The sequence below is a fragment of the Euphorbia lathyris genome, chromosome 2 (assembly GCF_963576675.1).
Source record: "Euphorbia lathyris chromosome 2, ddEupLath1.1, whole genome shotgun sequence".
Lineage (NCBI taxonomy): Eukaryota > Viridiplantae > Streptophyta > Magnoliopsida > Malpighiales > Euphorbiaceae > Euphorbia > Euphorbia lathyris.
Genome location: NC_088911.1, coordinates 126,666,330 through 126,688,383, shown reverse-complemented (window position 1 = coordinate 126,688,383; position 22,054 = coordinate 126,666,330). Strand labels below are relative to the sequence as shown.

Sequence of the window (22,054 nt, the reverse complement as noted above, 5' to 3'; positions counted from 1 at the left end):
GGAAAAAAAATAGAAATTTGGATTTAAGAAAGGCCTAACAAGTAAAAAAAAAATTAGAAATTTGGATTCAATGAAGCCTTAACACCAAAAAAAAAAAGAATTTTGGATTTAGAGATGGTCTACCAAGCCAAAAAAAAAATTGAAATTTTGGATCTAGAGAAAGCCTAACAGGACGTGAGCCAATTTTTGGGTGCCAATTCAACACCCGAACATTATTTCTTGGAAACAGGAGGCCGAAACCACCATAACCTCAAATTTCGTGGAGACAAAGGGGCTGAAACTATTCGTGGTCATGGTGGTTCCGGTGGCCGGAGGGAGCCAGGCCCCCTCGGGCCCTCCCTTGTCTCCGCCCCTGCATATGTCGGTATTGTATACGGATTTTATCAAACTTGTGCTCTTCTTCCCTTCCACACCTGCTAAACGCTTCATGAGTATGAAATACGACTTCAATATCTCTTAATGTATTAAAAGTTTCATGAAATATTAATAATTAAGCAAAAACTATAATTAAGACTCTGAACTTTACATGTTTTATGGATCAAATCCCTAATTATTTATATCATTTAACATAATAATAACTTTAAATATTTATATCATTTCGGTTTAATTTCGGTTTAATTCGTTAGTTACAACACAAGTAAAAAACAAATAGTTTGGCTCAACAAACACAATGACCAGTACCTGTTTAAGGTTGAAATAGCAGAATAAGAAGAGAGTTACCAAAATTTATTCCCTCTCTTATAAATATGGATATAGTTTAAAAAAACAAAATTTATGATTTGCCCCATTTAAAAATTGGATTTTTTTTTTTTTTGTTTTCGTATATGTCTAAAATACGAGTTCTTATATTAAGCAAATGGTCTTCCATGTCATTTGGAGAACCCTCAATTTATATTAAGGCTTCTTATAATATGTATATGTTCATATTACACATTACAAAATACGTATGAAAAATCATCCATTTAACATATAAAACCAAGTGCTTCTAATAATTTCCACTAAAATACGAACCACGGATGCATTAAAAAGTTAACACGGACGAACATAACATAAACATGTAAATAGAAATAATCTAAAAGGACATGATTACCTTGGGTTCATTAATTCGGAAAAAAAAAACCTAGATATAAGGTGTGTTTGGTTAGAGACTCGCTCGTTTGCATTTTATACATTAAAAGAATAACATGTAAATCAAACGGGTCCATAGTTAAGAGGAGATACAAAAGATTCCACATAAAGAGCTGCTTGAGAGAGACCATCTTCAATGTCAACCTCCAACTCATGAACTGTGTTATCTTTGCAGCACACTTTTACAAACACTTTTCCTTCTCTTAGAACCAAAATTTCCCCAATTGGTGTCTTGCATAATGGCAATAAACCATACCAAAATCTATTACCAAATCTCCAGTAATCGAAAGGAATTGTGAACGGAATCGAAAACAACTTCTGCCGTGAATCTAGTTCTTGATAGAGATTGTGTCTAGGATGGTAATTCAAGCAATTCTAATTAGACTAGGAAAGCACATGTAATATCCTAATTAGAATAGATCTCTCTAGGCTGTATATATATCTGTTATCCTAGATCCTGTAAATCACGTTTTCAATAATATACAGAATCAGTATTCCTCCAATCTTACATGGTATCAGAGCCTAAAGGTTAACACCATATTTTTTTCCGAGATCTCTCTCTTTTCTCCTGTTTTTTTTTTGCCCTAATTTTTCTTCTCTTCCAATTCGATTATGTCTATTGCTTCCTCAAATATGTCTGGAACTATGGGATCGAACTCCACTGGTTCAACAGCCTCATCAGCCTCCTCGGGTTCTCATGTTTCGGTTGTCGCTCCTCCTCTTGTCTCTCCCGTTGGAACGATCACCCATAGCTTGAGTACCAAACTCACCTCTACCAATTTTTATGTTTGGAAAACTCAAGTTGATCTTGTCTTACGAGCTAATAAACTTCAAAATCATGTGGAACAAAATCCTCCAGCCGCAGACAGTGAGGGTTTTGATGCTTGGGAATCTCAGGATTTGAAAATTTTATCCTGGTTATACTCATCTGTATCTGATGTTATGCTTCCGCAACTAATGGGCTCCAAAACCTCTCGTGATGCATGGACTAAAGCTCATGAGATTTTTGCGCAGGGTTCGCGCCCCATGGTGGTCCATATTCGTCGTCAATTGCAGACCTTGAAGATGGGATCTGATTCTGTTACTGTTTATATGCAGAAGGCTAAAGCTTTAGCTGATCAATTAGCCTTATATGATGATCCGATACGTTCTAATGATCTTGTTGATTGTGTCTTGGCTGGTCTTGGCAGCGATTATAAACCGTTGGCTCGGTCTCTTCGGGCAACACAAGTGCCGGTCAATTTCAATCATTTGTTTGGTTTGTTGCTAAATGAGGAATTACAGTTATCTGATGAACCTGCCCCCTTGATATTGTTGCACCTTCAGTTAATTATGTGTCTCGTGGAGGGAATTCACGTGGCCGAGGCCGTGGTCGTGGAAACCGTGGTAATTTTGGGCGTGGCTGTGGTGCCTCAAATCAATCTTGGACTACTCAAACTCAATCTGCCCCGATTGATGTTTCTACTATTACTTGTTTTAATTGTCAAGGCAGAGGACATTATGCCAACAAGTGTAGCTCGCCAGCTTTCCCTCGGGATCAGCGCAATTTTCGTCCTCAATCAAATGTTGCAGCTACCTCTTCAAATGGAAATCAATGGATCATGGATACTGGTGCGACTCATCACCTAACCTCGAATTTGGGAAATCTCCAGCTTCATTCTGAGTATCAGGGTCCCGAAAACGTCACTTTAGGTAATGGTGCTCAAATCCCTATTAAATCCGTGGGTTCTTTTGTCTGTCAGGCTAACGGTAAAACTCTTGATTTCCGTGATGTCCTTTTTGTTCTGTCTGCCTCGCATAATCTTATTTCTGTTCGGTCTCTAACAGCATCTAATAAAATTTCTGTTGAATTTTTTGCTGACTCTTTTGTTCTTAAGGATTTGGAAACGAAGGCTATAATCCTCAAGGGGCGGAGTAAGGACGGCCTCTACTACCTACCAGTGACTTCTTCCTATCCAGTTCAATTAAATTTTGCAGCTCTCTCTACCTGGCATGCTCGTTTGGGTCACGCGGCGCAGCCAGTTGTTAGCAAATTAGTTTCGGATAATATTATTGTAGCTTCGAACAAAAAATCAAAATCATTATGTGATGCTTGTTGTTTAAGCAAAATTCATAAACTTCCATTTATCAAATCTACTTTTATTGCCACTCAGCCTTTACAGTTAATTTGTTCTGATGTTTGGGGTCCTGCTAAAATTGCCTCTCATGATGGGTGTCGTTATTACGTTCTATTCTTTGATCATTATACAAAATATTCTTGGATTTACTTTCTCAAACGTAAGTCTGAGGTTTTTGATGTTTTTGTTCGTTTTCGTGCTGTTGTTGAAAAATATTTTGGTTTACCAATCAAAATTTTTCAATCTGATTGGGGGGGGCGAGTTTCAGGCCCTTACCAAATATTTGTCTACTGCTGGTATTGTGCAGCGTTCTTCTTGTCCTTACACCCCTGAACAAAACGGCTGTGCTGAACGTAAACATCGTCATATTGTTGAAACAGGATTGGCTTTGCTTAACCACGCTAAATTACCGCCTATTTTTTGGTCATATGCTTTTGACACTGCAGTCTACCTTATTAATCGTTTACCTTCCTCTATAGTGAATTTTGCCATACCATATCATTTATTGTTTGGCTCTATGCCTGATTATTCGCAATTGCGTGTTTTTGGTTGTTTATGTTATCCGTGGTTACGTCCTTATTCAACTCATAAACTGTCTCCTCGTTCTACTAAGTGTATTTTTTTGGGATATAGCAAACTTCACAAAGGTTATAGGTGTTTTGACCCAATATCTGGAAAATCGTATGTCTCACGTCATGTTTTGTTTGATGAACAGGAGTTTCCGTATTCGGGGTTAGTTCGATCACCGTGTTCTAGTATCCATGATCCATCACCGGCCATTTTACCCACTCCAACAGTTACGTTCCAGCTGCTTTCGAGTTCCTCAGACCCTGCTCCGTCAGCTCCTACCACTGTTTCTGCGCCTGTTTTGCCCACTGTACAGAACCCGGATTTTGGAACACCGGTTTCTGCTGTTTCTGCCCCTGCACAGAACCCGGTGATTCCAGAACCGGTTTCACCTGCAACGCCCAGAACTGTGTCGTCTGTTTCTGACTCTCAAGCTGGTTCTCCTATGATTTCGGTGGAGTCTAGTAATCAAGCCTCTGTCACATCTGATTCTACGACTCCATCAGCTTCTCCTTTAATCAATGCCTTACGTGATCCTGACAAGCGCCTGGTAACTCGTTCTCAGGTGGGGACTTTTAAACCTAAAATTCTACAAACGACTGTTACTCCTACAACCTTCCTACAAGCTTCCAAATCTCCTGAATGGCGAAATGCTATGGTTGAGGGATATAATGCATTAATTCGGAACGGAACGTGGGAGCTTGTTGACTTGCCTCAAGGGGCTAATCTGATTGACAGTCGCTGGATATTCAAGGAGAAGACTAAAGTTGATGGCACAATAGAAAGATATAAGGCGCGTTTAGTGGCCAGAGGTTTTAATCCACGCCCAGGTATTGACTATACCGAAACATTTAGTCCTGTCGTAAAACCTACTACTATCCGTCTTATTCTATCTATTGCTGTGTCTCTGGGATGGGAAACCTTGCAATTAGATGTCTCTAATGCTTTTCTGCATGGTGATTTACATGAGGATGTATATATGAGTCAACCTGCGGGTTTTGTTGATCCTTCATATCCTCTTCGTGTGTGTAAATTGAATAAGTCATTATATGGGTTGAAGCAATCTCCTCGGATGTGGCATGAAAAATTGACGTCCAAGCTTGTTCAATTTGGTTTCTTTGGTTCGAAGACTGACAGTTCCTTGTATTGTTACATTCATGGCTCGGTGCGTATTTACTGTCTTATCTATGTTGATGATTTGTTATTAACTGGGAATTCTCCTATTTTTCTTCAACGGCTGGTCACTTTTCTTGAGAGTCAATTTGCTATTCGTAATATGGGGTCCCTACATTATTTTCTGGGCATTGAAGTAAGTGTCCTCTCTGATGGATTGTTGTTGCATCAAAGCAAGTACTGTAAGACAATTTTGAGTAAAGCGAACATGCTTGGGTCTAAACCCGTGGCCAGTCCTACTAATCCTGCCGAGAAATTGAAGTTGGGGGATGCGCCTCTCTTCGCTGATTCCACACTTTACCGAAGCATCGTTGGGAGTCTTCAATATTTGACGTTTACACGTCCTGATATTGCCTTTGCAGTTAACAAAGTTTCACAATTTATGCATCAACCTACGGAAACTCACTGGGGGGCGGTCAAGCGTATTCTGCGCTATTTGAATGGTACTTTGGAATTGGGGCTGCACATGAAGAAAGGTCCTCTTGGACACTTAACCTGTTTTTCCGATGCTGACTGGGGCGGTGATCAAGATGATCGCAAATCTACGACTGGTTATGCTGTGTTTCTCGGCCCAAATCTCCTCTCTTGGACTTCGCGAAAGCAACGGACAGTTTCACGGTCATCTACCGAGGCCGAGTACATGTCCTTAGCCACGGCTACTTCGGAGATCAGCTGGCTTCAAATGTTGATGAACGAAATCGGTTATCCTACGTCAAGTCCTCCTATTCTATGGTGTGACAACTTGAGTGTTGTTTATTTATTTGCCAATCCTGTGTTTCATCATACTACTAAACACTTGGAAATTGATTTTTACTTCGTTCGTGATCGGGTCCGTTCCAAGTCTTTGGTTGTGCGTTATATCTCCACGGAGGATCAAACCGCAGATGTTCGTGCTCCAATCTTATGTGACAAGCTTACAGTTCGTGCTCGATCTGTACAGCTTGAGGGGGGTGATAGAGATTGTGTCTAGGATGGTAATTCAAGCAATTCTAATTAGACTAGGAAAGCACATGTAATATCCTAATTAGAATAGATCTCTCTAGGCTGTATATATATCTGTTATCCTAGATCCTGTAAATCACGTTTTCAATAATATACAGAATCAGTATTCCTCCAATCTTATAGTTCTCCATATTCTTTCATTACCCAAACCTCAATATATTCATGAGATGGAAAGGATATACACAGACATCCATCAATATTCCCAATTCTCATACTCTGGAAAGGACAATTAAATGGTGTATCCAAAGCTATGGCTTCTTCCTTATATAAATGGAAAACAATGATTATATCAGGCCACATGATTTCCCAATGAACAGCTCCATTACAAGTTACAGCTACCCGATCTTTAATGGTTGGTGCCGCGAAAGTGGGACAATTACCAACTATGATATCTTCAATCCTTGTCCATGAGTTTTTTCTCAACGAGAATACCTCAATTGCTATTCTGTTTTTGTAAAGGCGGTCTTTGCAATTGGTTGCTACGACTATTTTGTAATCATCCCCGGATGAATCGTAACCGAAACCGTAAGTGAAGGAGTCGCCCAGAGGAATTGTGGGATCCGGCAAGTTCCTGGAATCTCCTGTCGTCGGATTCCATATAATGAAGTCTTGACATGTATAATCACGACTTACACAAATTAATCCATTACTGGATCCGACTATTTTCACAAGAGGAAAATTCAACTGTGTGATTGAACCTTTCTCATAGTCGAAGGTTCGAGATCCAGAAGAAGGGGATGATAAAAGGATTCTCTTACAAAATGGTTTGGAGTTGTAATGCTTTCTGAATTTAGAATCGGAGATTAAAGAATTCCATGTTTCGCATACACTCTTGAATCGGATAAGAGATTTGACGGGCAGATTTTGGAGTATTTCTTCTGCAATTTCAGGAGGGATACTTCCCCAATTCATCATGAATGGCCGCTGATACTTTTCCGGTATATTGGCTGAGATATTATATTGATCCGCCCAACTGAATTCCTTGTTGGTTTAGGAATTAAAATCCTACTCCATGTCTATTTCTTACTTTCTTTATTTAAGTTGAAACATATTGGAATTAATTAATATTTCTTTTAATTAGCCATAAACTTACATGGAGTAAACCCAAATTTCGCATATACTTAAAAGTGATTTTGTATTTATTATAAGGATTAAACCCAAATTTTGTATTTATTATAAGGAGTAAACCCGTATATAGTCTATTATCTGATTTGTGTTTAATTAAGTAAATCCTAATCTAGATTAGGGTGTCAGACAAATATCCAACCAAAAAATCGGATAAACTATATAAAAAAAATTGAGATTAACTTACCTTAATACTTCTCTTCTAAATTTCTACCTATGCAAATATATATATATATATATATAGCTTAACTAGAAGTATGTACATTAATTTTCCCTTCCAAAAAAAAAAGAAGTATTTACATTAATACTAAAATTCTCATCTGATCGTAGATAAAGGTGAATTTTTTTTTTGAAAAAAAATTTGTGCGCAATGCACTTACATTAAACAAAGTAAAATTATATTAAACTAATTGGTAATACAAAACCACATATAAAAAGGAATAAATTGTTAAAAAACTTAAAACGACATATAATAAAAAAAACGGAGAGAGTACCATATTAAAGGTAAATAATTTATTAGCCCCTATATTTTTAACTAACATATTAATTAATCCTCATGTTTTATTAATACACGGTTTAGTCTTTAGCTTTTGTTTTATTCAACAGTTTAGTCTCTAAAAAATTTGAATTATTGAACATTTTAGTCCCTTTATCCTAAACTGTTAAATAGAATAAAAGTTAAGAACTAAATTGTGTAGTATTAAAATACGATGACTTAACAATGTGTTAGGTAAAAATGTAAGGACTAATAAATTATTCAATCTTAAACTAATGTTTTGTTTGCTTATCATGTACATATTTGCAACACCTATATATAGCTATAAATAATAAGTTTTTGGGAATAAAGACCAAATTTAACCTTAATGTTTTAAGGGAAGTTTAGATTTAGCTTTAAGATGTGAAATAGTGCAAATTTAACCATAATATTTCCAAACATAACCAATTTTAGTCATATGTTATCTAAAATTAAAAATATTGGTATGACTGGTATTTAACTGACCTTAATTATATATAAGATATGTATTATTAACAAAATTAATATATATATATATATATATATATATTATAAACCTAAAACTAAATTTGCTATAATATATTGTGTATTACTAATCCTACCGTAACAGGGGAAGAAGTGAAAGTGTTTACAAGAGAATGGAATTTTAGAGTTTTGGAAGGAGAAGAACTTCCTATGCTTAGGAATTAAAATCCTACTCCATGTCCATTTCTTTCTTTCTTTATTTAATGATACTAGGATTAATTAATAACTTTTGTTTAATTAGCTTTAAACTTACAAGGGAAAATTATAAAATTGGATAAAATGGGAGACCTATTTACATATTTAATCCATTTACTCAATGAATATATATACATTAGTCTAAAGATTATTTACAAAAAGATAATATTATTAAGAGTTAATAATAATGAGATATATTTCTTTGGTGAAATAAAAATGTTAAATGTTCATAGTCAGTGGATAATGAATTGGACATTCATATATCATTAGACTATCACCTCTGTTTATTTTCTCGATTAGTACGAGATATTAATCGGAAACAGAAAATCTCATTCTGTTTGATATGTTGATATCAGAATAAATATGTGGACATTCGAAGAGGCGAATGGTTCGAACTGTGACGTTAGATAATAATTGTACAAAAGTTTATTTCTAGTCAACATAATTATTATCTAGGTCATAATAGTGCATATAGTCATTTGACTTGAGGAAACTTAGTTGTTCTTGCACAAGTAATTATAGTTTGTTCTTGCTTTGTACTGGGATCTTAATTCTGGTAATCCGGCAGTGAATCGCTACAATTAGTTGTGTAGTGTAACAAGAGTTTGCTAATAGAGGATATAGAGATAAATCCTAAGATAATTATTGATTGGTTTTTTTTGTTGGAATGAGTTCCTCGTACCGTTTGTCAAAATTTAACAAATTTGTTAACATAGATTAAGATATTATGAAATTTGATAATATAGGTATTAATTAGCATTTTTTGCATTTAATAATTTCAAAGTCTTTAGAAAATAAGAAATTAATCTATTTTTCTTATTTACAAAGATCGTCATATAAATTATGTTTATTATTTTTTTTTTAACATTGTCTTCAACTATATTTAATGAGAATTGTACCGAAAGACTTCAACTTGAATTGGGAAAGAAAGTGTTATTAGAAATAGAATTCTTTTCAAACTTGAATTCTTCCCAAATTCTTCAGTATTTAAAGGCCGATAGAACTGCAAGCCATTCAAACTCATTCTGAGATTGACCATGAACAGCTGCAGCAAATTAGATTACATCCCCTGCGACCTCATTGCTGATATACTTTCAAAACTTCCTTCAAAATCTCTATTGCGGTTCAAAACAGCCTGCAAGACATGGTACTCTCTAGTCTCTGGTACTGTATTCATCAATCTTCACTCCAAACAAGCATCTCAAAACCCTAAAATCCTCTTTTCTACAGCTGGGTTTCAGATTCAAATATTAGACTATGAAAGCTCTTCTTTTGATGATTCCTGTTTATCTGGTCCTGTCAATGTTCCAGAGAAATTATGTGTTAATCATACTGAAATTATAGGTTCAAGCTGCGGATTAGTTTGCGTAGCCACTTATCATTGCAGATTAGTTTGCTTAGACACTGATTGGTTGAGAAAAATCACTGATTGTTTTGGAAAAACCTTTTATATATGGAACCCATGGACTAGAGAGTGTAGAAAAATACCAAATTTGTATATGAATAGCAACATACAACGTTTGGTTATGATTCATGGGTTTGGTTATGATTTGGTTACTAATGATTTTAAGTTAGTTATTTCGATGGATACATTCACATACATACAACGTTTTCTCTCTGAAAGAAAATTCATGGAAAACAATTAAATGCCCTCTTGGTTCTGAATATTATTTCCAGTCTTCGACTTCCCTTGCAACTGTTATAAATGGAATATTCCATTGGGTTGTGGTAACAGGTTCTGGCCGTAGTGAAATTCTAACTTTGGATGTAGCCAATGAGACATTTGAGATGCTGCAATTACCATTCAATTTGTCATTGCACTCCAAATCAATTGCAAACCTGTTTGAGCACGGGGGATTTCTTTGTGTTTGCTTTTCAAAGCTTGGAGCATGTATTAAGGAGGAGATATGGATGAAGAAGGAATATGGTGGTTGGATTTATTTGCTTACCGTTAAGAATCCTTCTCATGTGTTATTTGGATTGCCTGTTTTATGTGTTTCTAGGAGGAATGAAGTCGTGCTTTATAATTATCAAGAGTTCGCCAGGTACCGAAGGGAAAATAACAAGTTGGATGAGATTCGTATACAAACACATGTGTACGGGGCAGTTTTGTATGTTGAGACCTTGGTTTCCCCCAATGTCGAGGATGGGCTACAGATGCTTTCAGATAATTAGAGACAGAACTTTGAGAGAAAGTGTTCATCTAACACAGAAAGTAGAAATAGAGCAAATTATACTTTTAACTGTACTTTCTATCTTTATATGATATTTAATTATTTCTGTTTATTATTTATTTGAGGATTTGAAATTGTCTCTTTTTCCGTGGAACTCGAATTCTGGTGTGAATTCCTCTATTTTTCCTGTGTTTGTTTTGTTTCATTATTAGAATTTTCTCAATATTAATTCTTTTTAAGTTTCTATGTTTGATGCTTGGATTTTCTACTAATTCTGATTTTTTAAAAGTAATTTTAGAGATTCACAACTCTTTATCTGTTTATATCTCTGTTTGTTTCATTCGTTGGAAGTTTTGATTTTTTCAAAACCAAATCTTACAAAATATTTTCTGAAAACTCTACATAATAAAGCTTGGGATGAGAACAGATCTTAAAAAGTATTCCGGCAATGTTAATGCCCATCATACTTTGTAATTTGACTATACAAGTTCACTGGAAAAACTTATATCGTACTTCGGGTATAAAAAGTAACACTCCTTCAATGAATGAGCGTTTCCTAACGAAGAGATGTATTCTCAGGTGGGAGTTTCCATGATAGAAGGATGAATACTTACCAGTGAAACAGTGGAAATGAGACTCACAAAAAGAGATTACCAGATAGAAGAGCGCCACCCACAACACCAACCAGACACAACACAGATAGAACATCTGCAATCCGATTCGATGATTTTGACAATAAGTACATCCTATGTGAATCGCTGTCTCCTCTAAAACCCCGCACAATCCTGGCCTGCAACTCAGCAAAGACCAACTATTACTACCGAAATATAGTTCATAGTAACTAGTTTAGCAGAAACATTTTCAGGTTCTCTAGGATTGATACTTTTCCAGGAATTACATAATCTAAGTGCTGTTTAACCTGCCAGACAACTTTGCTGTGGTGGAGTTGAGGTTAAGGCTAACAAATTAAGGCCATGAATATATTTACCATAACTTCAGCATCATGCTTTAAAAAAAAAAAAAAAACAGAATTTATGGCCTTAGATTGTAATAGTACGATTCTTGAACTTCATTTATCGATATAAAAGTGAATATTATGTAATTCAGATTCATAGTTCATATATAAACTATGTTAGACCAGTGTCATCCATTGGTTCTATGGTGTAGTGGTTAGCACTCTGGACTTTGAATCCAGCGACCTGGGTTCGACTCCCGGTAGGACCTTTTAAATTTTTAGATCTAAAATCCTAGTCTGTGGTTGATTTTCTAAGTACATTTTGATTAACACTTCTTTCTCTATAGTTGGTTTTAAAAACTTATCACACACCTACAGTTGGCTCATTCAGACCTTCTACACACAAAATCGTTGATTTTTCGTTTTTGACGGATGAGGTGGCATACCGAACGAAACTCACGTGCTTTTTTTTTTCTATAACACGCATACCACCTCGTTCTTTAAAGACGAAATCCATTAGGCAAAACATGCCAAGTTTAGGTGTGTATATATGCATTAAGCCTTAATATAATCATGAATTAAGTCTAATACCAAATTCCTCAAGTAATAAATGATAAAAATTGCAACTTGGCTACCCTGACTGCTCATCACACTCTTTAACATGAAATGGAAATGTCCCAAGACTTGGGGAAAATTCCCATAAACCATATAAACTTAGGAAATTAGTAATTGTGATTTCAGCAACTGGTACACCAATATATCTCAAAGGAAGCATAAACCATCGTAACTCAAAAGCCAATTGTTCTCCAAAATGCTTATGACTACATGACTACATAAGAAACAAAACTTGAAATTCGCTACAAGGAGTCAAACCCGGATTGTTGGATTCAAAGTCCAGATGCTAACCACTCTACACCATAGAACCAATGGTCGACACTGGTTTAACATAATTGTATATAAACTATGAATCTGAATTACATAATATTTCCACTCAACTTTATTTCTTGACATAAAATTTTTGAACATTTTATCATCATAATATTGGTTTATAAACTTCATGTCGGCGAAAATATATTAAAATTGAACGGAATGCTAACTTCAACAATTTTCGTCATATCATTGACTCCTTTTTATTATCCATATCAACATGAATTAGGGCCATATACATATTTTACCGTTATATATGAAGAAAGAGTCAAGGAAAAAAAAATAGAAAACGTAAAGGAATGATATATGAGGCTAAAATCGGTATATTTGACCATAATTTTATATTGTGATATGGATTTAAAAAAAATCAATGATATAGTAAAAATTTTCTAAGTTAAAAATTATGGTTTTTAATGGATTTTTCTCGATTTGGACATAATGTTTTAATAACATACAATTTAGACTTTTTCTATAGCAACAAATGAAGTTCAAGGATCATATTATTAATCATCTTATTATAATTTAAAGCCATGAATATATTTACCATAATTTCAGCATCATGCTTTAAATAAAACCTAACAGAATTTATGGCCTTAGATTGTGATAAGATGATTAATAGTATGATTCTTGAACTTCATTTGTTGATATAAAAGTGAATATTATGTAATTCAGATTCATAGTTTATATACAAACTATGTTAGACCAGTGTCAACCATTGGTTCTATGGTGTAGTGGTTAGCACTTTGGACTTTGAATCCAGCGACGTGGGTTTGACTCCCGGTAGGACCTTTTAAATTTTTTAGATCTAAAATCCTAGTCGGTGTTTGATTTTCTAAGTACATTTTGATTAACATTAAAAGAAACTTAACATTTAATGGCCCTAGCTTCATGATTAAATACGAATAACCGCTCAATGACATAGGAAGATTAGGCAAGACCACCATTGCCGGTGGTGGAGTTCTTGACTGGACAAGGGAAGGTGCACCATCCGAACCCAACCCTAACATTATTAATAGTATTCCACAAAGAAGTGACACTCGTCCCAATTGATCCTACAAACAGAAGGCAATTCAAGACCAAGTACCTCTATGATAATATGTAGATGGCAGTGGCACTATATATATTTGTATAAGCTTAATCTAACAGAGACAATTGAGAAGCAGTAATAGTAAGACCCATAAATGTTCCGAAGTACGGGATGTTCTTCGCATTCTGGAAGTCTAAGGCCCTGTTTGATAACAACAAAAATCATAAGTCAAAATATTTAACTTAAAATTTTAAGTTAAATATTATCAACTAATATTTTAATATTCAGCACTTATTTTTAATATTTATCAAACACTTATATCATTTAATAACTTCAGCACTTATGATATTCAACACTTAAAATTCAGTACTTATTTTTTTAGCACTTAATTCAGTTTTATCAAACGGCACCTAAGTCGAGTATTTACCATCCAAACTTGCCTCAGGAGAACCCATATTGACAGAAGAACAAGGTACACTGCCAATCCAAAGCGCATCACCAAATGAGAACCTGCTGGTAAAACCACTAAGATCAAGAGCCATACCTGCGTAACCAAATCTAATTGCATCAATTTGCAGAAGCAGATAGAGATCTTCTCAATATAGCAGTAATCGGAGCTACAACAAGTGACATTTCCTAGCTATATATATACATATTTTAAGAAATAACGTTTCCTAAATTTATGGCCTTAGATTGTAATAAGATGATTAATAGTACGATTCTTGAACTTCATTTGTTGATATAAAAGTGAATATTATGTAATTCAAATTCATAGTTTATATGTAAACTATGTTAGACCAGTTTCAACCATTGGTTCTATGGTGTAGTGGTTAGCACTTTGGACTTTGAATCCAGCGACCTGGGTTCGACTCCCGGTAGGACCTTTTTAATTTTTTAGATCTAAAATCCTAGTCTGTGGTTGATTTTCTAAGTACATTTTGATTAACATTTCTTTCTTATTTTCTCAATTATGAATGGTATTAAATTTGGTCCATCTTCTATTCAATTAGTGAAAATCTCCAAACAAGCATGGAAACAAGGATTCATAAACATTAAAAGAGGACATACTAACATTAAAAGAAACATTATGAATAGTATTCCACAAAGAAGTGACACTCGTCCCAATTGATCCTACAACAGAAGGCAATTCAAGACTAAGTACCTCTATGATAATATGTAGATTGGCAGTGGCACTATATATATTTGTATAAGCTTAATCTAACAGAGACAATTGAGAAGCAGTAATAATAAGACCCATAAATGTAACCAAATCTAATTGAATCAATTTACAGAAGCAGATAGAGATCTTCTCAATATAGCAGCAATTGGAGCTACAACAAGTGACATTTAGTTAAGCACTATGTTGCGCGTAAACTTTCTTCATTAGTGTTTCCGCGATTAGTTTCCATTTTAATTTCATTTCCATTTCCTAGCTATATATATACATATTTTAAGAAATAACATTTCCTAGTAACCATTTCTATTTCCGTGCAATATAGGTAAACATACTTCATAACACATCAAGTAATTAAGATGAACTCATCAAGATGCAGAGGTTAGCAACTCTGAGTTGCCTTCTACAGCTAAAACAATTTTATTAATATAATCATGAATTAAGTCTAGAGGGCGAGCCTTGGCGCAACAGTAAACGTTGTTCTTGTGTGACCAAGAGGTCACGGGTTCGAGTCTTAGGAGCCGCCTCTTGCCAAATAAATTGGCAGGAAAGGCTTGCCTCCAGTACACCCTTGTGGTGGGACCCCTCCCCGGACCCTCGCTCAGCGGGGACGAGTAGTGCGACAGGGCGGCTTTTTTTTTTTTTACATAAATGATAAAAATTGCAATTTGGCTACCCTGACTACTCATCACACTCTTTAACATCAAATAGAAATATCCCAAGAGCCATGAACCAGATAAACTTAGGAAATTAGTAATTGAAGTTTCTGAAAAAGAAAATGCACAAATTGAAAGTACCAATTTAATTCTAGGGTGGGCGAAGATATGAACTGGACAATAGGACTGGAGGTAACACCGGCAATCAATCTCAAAATCATATCAGCCGCAAAACCAGTAGTCGGCAACCGATTTATCCAGTTCTGAGGATCAGCAGTACTATCCACTGAAGCTGAAGCTCTAGTTTTGAAGCTTATGGGCTTCAAATTTGTTGGGGTTCGAAGAAGGGAAACACAGGGCGTAGAATAAAGAAGGCACTTAGGTGTAACTGAGTAAAATTTGGGGGAAGGAAGTAATGTTTTGAAATGAGGGTGTCCGGAAATGATTGCATTGTGCGTGGACGAGTTCATTGAAGGAGCTGTTTGGACATTGGGAGAGAAGAAGATAGGAAATCTTGAACGACAATGCAATTTAGTGTCGTTTCAGATGGATTACTGTATAGTTCATTACATATCAAATTAATAGGCCCTTGTAATCAGATTTTGAAATATAATTACCGTATGAAAATATTAAAATTGTTTATATTTTTTTAAAATATTTAGGATCTCATTTCTTTTATCTAGCATAGAGTCTTAAAAATGTTTAAAACGAGTATAACCATGATTACAGTCGGTTAACAGATATTTTAACCGGCAATAAATTTTCATATTTTATTTAAATATTAAAATTTATATTCAATTAAAAAATATTTAAACAAAAAATTTAAAGTTTTTAAATATTTTTAAATTAAAAACTAAATATAAATATGCATATTTATATATAGATAGTCAAAATTTCTACATATTTTTTATATTAATTTTATATGTATATATATAATGCGTTAATTTTCAATTTTAGTTAACCAACCATAACCTATTCTATCGATTTCAGGTGAAAAAAAATTCGGTTTGATACAAATTTCAAAAATCGGGTTTCAATTTCTCGATTAGTTTTTTGCAGCCATGGTTAGGATTGCCCACCTCAAACTTGTTACTAATTAGTACCATTTCTGAACAGTTGGAAATCTGCATAGTTCAACAGCGGTTGCTACGACTTGGTCACCCCCTCCATTTGGTTTTACGAAGCTTAACGTGGATGCACCAACCTTTGTGCCTTCGAGTTCTGCTAGGTTCGGTTGTATGTTGCGGAGTGCAAGTGCGTACTTTTCTGGCCGTAAAGAATGTGTTGTTGGCAAATTCCGATGATGCTACAGTTCTGGAGGCTCTCGCAATACATGAAGCGCTGATTTAGATGAAAGTCCGTGGTTGGAGCAATGTCTGTATTGAATCCAATTCTCAAATTGTCGTTCAATCAATGGCCCGCATATTGGAGGCAGAGGCGGACACAGCCTAGAGCCCGGGGACCCGAAGCCCCCCAGTTACCGGCACCGCCCCTGAAGAATAGTGGTTTCGTTTTTACTAGCCTCCTAAGAAAGTATATATTATATACTACCTCCGTTTCATATTATATGACTTTCTAGAGATTCTTTTTTGTTTCATATTACATGTCATTTTATATGATCAGTACACATTAAGTCATCTTTTTTTCTGCTATAAAACACGGGCTTATGGAAATTAATTAGAATAATGAACTTATTATAGAATAAATAAATATTGGAATCAATAAATAAGGGGCAACAATGTATTTTCTGCAATATCCTTAATTTTTATACAACTCTCTAAAAAAGACATGTAATATGAAACAGATGGAGTATTAAGCAAGACATAAATATTTAACAAAATAATAAAGTAGTACTCTTGGTATAAGTAAGAGCGAAGAGCTTCTACCTAACCAAAAGATCCTAGGTTCAAACTGCAATTATTGCATTTTGTAACTATCTAATAGCTATTTCCCAATTATTATCTAATTTTATTATTTTTTCCATCATTTTATTACCTAATTTCTCATTTTTTCCTATCATTATCTATTTTAATTTTTTTTTCTAAAATCAAATACCAATCTTATTTTCTAATTTTATTGTCTTTATAGAAATTTTCCAAATTTAAACTTAAAACTATAATTTCTAAAGTTAAAGTGTAAGTATTGCATTTTCCTACTCTCTAATAATTATTTTCCCATTATTATTATTATCTAATTTTATTATGTTTTCCCATCAATTTATTAACTAATTTCTCATTTTTTTCCATCATTATCTATCTTTATTTTTATTTTCTTAAATCAAAATGTCAATCTTATTTTCTAATTTTATTGTTTTTTTTTTTTTTTGTAAATTTTCCAAATTTGAGCTTGAAACTTCAATTTCTAAAGTTGAAATTATTGAAATTTTGAATTAAAGCTTGCAATTGTTTTGAATATTTGTGATACTTTTTTAATATTTGTGCTAGTTCTTGATATTTAGTAAATTTAGTGATGTCGGTAGTTCATCCCAATATACTATTAAAAAAAGGGTAATTAATTTATTAGTCGCTATATTTTGACAAAACACACTGTTTAGTCCCTGTATTTTCAAAAACACATGGTAAGGTCCCTAACTTTTTTCTCAGTGAACTGTTTAGTCCTTCTGACTGTTTGTTAGATTTTTTAACGTTTATGACTTCGGAAATGACTAAATTATCCTTTACTATTTACCCTCAAACTTTAGAAGAGGAAATCCAATTTAGAAAAAGAAGTCGTTTGTATGGAGAACAAGAAAAAGAACAGACCCAATGCTTACGATTTTGAACGATTAAGAAGAAAATCAAGAAGAAGAACACTCAAAGTTGATTTCAGATGCATTAGAGTTTAAAGGAAAGGAAAATAAAGGAAAAGAATAACACAAATCCAAATTGACTAACAAAATTTTCATGAGAGTCTAACGGCAGGGACGAAACAGTTCACTGAGAAAAACATTAGGGACTAAACAGTTCATCGAGAAAAAGGTTAGGGACTTTATCATGTGTTTTTGAAAATACAGGGACTAAACAGTGTGTTTTGTCAAAATATAGGGACTAATAAATTAATTACCCTTAAAAAAACGGTTATCGATAATATCATATATGTAAAAATATTTTAAACAAATTTTCAATAGTATTTAGATTTTATATAAGTTTAAATTTGTTTTTTATATACGCATAATAAATTTTTTATACATTGGATTCCTACGTACGCCACTGATCAGAGGTTTCTTCGTTTTTCCATATCATAGTCTGTGATTGTATTTCTCTGTTACAAGAACTAAGTAATAGTTATTCTTTTCGATCGGAGATCCACAAATACCTTAGCACATTCCCTTCGACGGATAATGGTTGCTGCTCCTAATAGAGGTGAATGGCTTGTTGTTCCTCCTTCATTTCTTTGTAATGGTTTTCAACCTAGTTGAGTAATACAAACATCTTTCTTTAAAAAAAATCCATGTATAGCAGGAATATATGAAATTGTAGTTTGTCTATACCTATAAGTAAAATATAATTTTAATATATATATATATATATATATATATATAAAGTTGTGTGCAATTTTCACTGCTTATAATTTTAATATTTTGTTAGAGGTGAATGTGTAAATATAAAAAGATGTATAGTAATATTTTTAAATAGGATAAACAATTAATTAATTCTTTATGCTTTTACCTACTTTTACCTACTTGTGGGATTTGAACTTGGGCTCTCCTATCTACACTCCACCCTACTTACCACTAAGACAATTACTTCTCTTGTTTATTGTATCACTCGCGCTGCTTAATATAACATTGTACTAGTAGCTTCTATTGTTTAATGTTTGACGCATGCACTTATTAATATCGATTAAATATGCATAATAATGAATTATTAATAGAAAAAAAAGAAATGTGCATAATAATGAATTATTAATAGAAAAAAAAAAGAAATGTGCATAATAATGAATTATTAATAGAATGGAAAATGAGAAAAACAAAAAACACGAAAAACTTGAAAAAAATGCAATAAAAAAGACGAAAAACAAAAAATGGAAATATTTCATCACGTTTTTCGAGTTTTTCGTTTTTCGTATTTTCAAGTTTTAACGTTTTTTTCATTTTTAATGTTTTTTTTTGTTTTATCGTTTAATAAGAATTGTGCATAATAAGTATTAATAACAAAATGCAAGAGATAGTCGTAACGAGGATTCATGTCTATTATTTATGTAATGCTTATTACATAAATTTGTAAAGAAAACTTGAGTGATGTATTTGTGATTCTAAAATCTAAGAACATGCTCTAATTTCTTATTTATTTAATTTCTTTATATTTTTGTAATTTATGTTATATAAGAAAATATATTTTTTAAAACATACATTAGAACATATATTTTAACTTTTAAAACACGAACTATGAAGTTTAGAACGTACGACATATTTTTTAGAACATACGATATGTTTTTTAGAATATGTGTTATGTTTTTTCGAACATGAGTTATAAATTATATTATAGAACAAATGAAAAAACGATCCAGATATCTACTAATTTTTTTAGAACATTATACTTAATTTTTGGAACACAAACTATATATTTTTTTTAAAAAACGTTAGAACATATATTTTAACTTTTAAAACACAAACTATGAAGTTTAGAACATACGACATATTTTTTAGAACATAAGTTATGTTTTTTAGAACATGTGTTATGTTTTTTCGAACATGAGTTATAAACTGTATTATAGAACAAATGAAAAAACGATCGAGATATCTACTGATTTTTTTTATAACATTATACTTAATTTTTGGAACACAAGATATAAACTTTAGAACATACGTTATGTTTTTTAGAATATACATTATGTTATTTAGAATATGAGTTATAAATTATATTATAGAACAAATGCAAAAATGGTCCATATATTTACTATTCTTTTAAAACATTATGGAGTATAAAATTAATCCAATGGTGAAAACACACAAAGTAAGGCTTACTTTGTCAAAAACAAAGTAAGCATAGCATTTACCATGTAACAATATTTAGAACATCGTCCTTAACATTTTAAAATATAAATTACAAAAATATAGAGGAATCAAATAAATAAGAAATTAGAGCATGTTCTTGGATTTTTTTCCTATTAATAATTTATTATTATGCATATTTAATCGATATTAATAAGTGCATGTATCAAATATTAAACAATAGAAGCTAAAAGGGCAATGATATATTAAGCAGCGCGCGGCATAATATACAAGAAAAGCAATTGGCTTAGTGGTAAGCAGTGTGGATTGTAGTTGAAGAGTCTAAGGTTTGAACCCCCGATAAGCAGCAGCGATTTTTTTTAATTTTCCTACTCAAAACTACGTAGTTTTGAGTGTTCTCACCATAAGGAAGTGTCCTCACCTAAAAAAGGGTTCTCACAAGAGCCCTACCCTATATATATATATATATATATATATATATATATATATATATATATATATATATATATATATATATTGATTGACTCTTTTAACTTACAAAGTTCATTAGATCCTTGAACTTGTTTAAATTGACATGATTAATTCTCTAGGTACAAGTTGTAGGGGTGAGCAGGACCGAACCGAAAACCCAAAGATTGAAAACCGGATCAAAAAAACCGAACCAAACCGGACCGAATTATATTTTCGTTTGATTTGGTCCTAATTTTTAAGCTAGTTTGGTTTACGGTTCGGTTTGGTCCGGTCCAAAACCGAACATACCAAACCGAAATACAATATGTACTATTTTTAGTTTTAAGGTTCTAAATTAATTAACTAATTATATATAGAAAATAAAAAACAATTAAATATGTTTTTTTTCTCTCAACTAATTATATATACAAAAGAAAAACTAATTATATGATTATTATCTTTATATAACTATTTAGTTAGTCAAGGCACAACTAGTTGTAGGTCTCTAGTGCTTTGTTTGGTCCAAACATGAACCAAACCGAACCGGACCGAAATAATTCAGTTTGGTCCGGACCAAACTGAATTATAATTTGCTTTGGTTTTGATCCTAAAAAATAGAGGTAATTTGGTTCGGTCCAATTCGGATTGGTTCAGTTTTTAGACCGAACCGGACCATGCTCACCCCTAGTACAAGTGAGAGAACTAGAGAGAGGTTGAATGCATTGAAATATATATTACCTTTAAACAAGTTCAAGAATGCTAACTTAACAATTTTTGTCATATCATATTGACTCGTTTTCATAGTTGTGAAGGGCAGTCGCCTGGGTTGCCTGAGGTGAGAGGCGATCCAGGCGTCCATTCCCTACCTTCTGCAGTTCAGGCGGTATATTATAGTAAAAAAAATTAGAAAGAAATATAAAAGGGTTTTTTGGTTAAGACAATAGAAACTTTCGATTGAAATAAGAAAAAAAGCAAAATAAGCCACAACAGCACCTATCGACTTCGACAAAAACTTCCTCTCCACCCAACAACACCAATAGAATTTGCTTCGACATAAACTCTCTCTCTCTCTACCCAACAACACCAACCCACAGAATGCCGGTAACCACGCACCACGGATTACAGGTCATGTATGTCATCCTTTCTTTTATTTTTCTTTCTATACTTTTCTCAGTTCTTTTATTTTTTCTTTTCTTCATCTTCATCCTACTATTATGCTGCCTAAATTTCTACTCTTTATTATGACTTATGCAAGTGTTATGCGGCCCAAATTTTGTGATTTATGTTATTATTACTAAGTTATGAAAGTTTATGAAAGTGTGCGAACGTTTATGCTAATGCTAATGTTATGAAAGTTTATACTATTGTTATGAAAATGTGTGAAGGGAAAA

General features: G+C 33.3%; 1 protein-coding gene and 3 non-coding genes across 11 annotated transcripts; 3 read left to right on the top strand and 1 right to left on the bottom strand.

Annotated features, from left to right (window-relative positions):
* Positions 1 to 9,148: 9,148 nt before the first annotated feature.
* Positions 9,149 to 15,779, bottom strand: LOC136219872 (protein ABCI12, chloroplastic-like). 8 transcript variants are annotated; one of them, XM_066007440.1, is made up of 5 exons: positions 15,401 to 15,779; positions 14,502 to 14,560; positions 13,857 to 13,973; positions 11,175 to 11,310; positions 9,150 to 9,642 (listed from the first exon to the last, which is right to left on the bottom strand). In XM_066007440.1, the coding sequence occupies exons 3-5, from the start codon at positions 13,923 to 13,925 to the stop codon at positions 9,602 to 9,604; spliced, it is 246 nt and encodes an 81-aa protein (XP_065863512.1). In that variant the 5' UTR covers positions 13,926 to 13,973; positions 14,502 to 14,560; positions 15,401 to 15,779; the 3' UTR covers positions 9,150 to 9,601. The 8 variants fall into 8 exon arrangements, 4 of the variants coding, with proteins under 4 accessions (XP_065863513.1, XP_065863512.1, XP_065863511.1 ...); XR_010684308.1 differs by adding an exon at positions 13,487 to 13,630 and having other exon boundaries at positions 9,158 to 11,310; XR_010684307.1 differs by lacking the exon at positions 14,502 to 14,560 and adding an exon at positions 13,487 to 13,630 and having other exon boundaries at positions 9,158 to 9,642; positions 11,135 to 11,310; positions 15,401 to 15,775.
* On the top strand, positions 11,673 to 11,744 carry TRNAQ-UUG (transfer RNA glutamine (anticodon UUG)). Its single transcript has one exon. It is a non-coding gene; the product is annotated as a tRNA-Gln (tRNA).
* On the top strand, positions 13,120 to 13,191 carry TRNAQ-UUG (transfer RNA glutamine (anticodon UUG)). The gene has a single exon. It is a non-coding gene; the product is annotated as a tRNA-Gln (tRNA).
* TRNAQ-UUG (transfer RNA glutamine (anticodon UUG)) lies at positions 14,242 to 14,313 on the top strand. The gene has a single exon. It is a non-coding gene; the product is annotated as a tRNA-Gln (tRNA).
* Positions 15,780 to 22,054: the final 6,275 nt, after the last annotated feature.

Bases quoted from the DNA above. Each gene is read 5' to 3' on its own strand.
- LOC136219872 (XM_066007438.1), bottom strand. From the start codon at position 15,729: ATGAACTCGTCCACGCACAATGCAATCATTTCCGGACACCCTCATTTC. The intron at 13,940-15,400 runs GTACTTTCAATT...TTTTACCAGCAG, and splicing joins CCCACCCTAGAATTAAATTG to GTTCTCATTTGGTGATGCGC.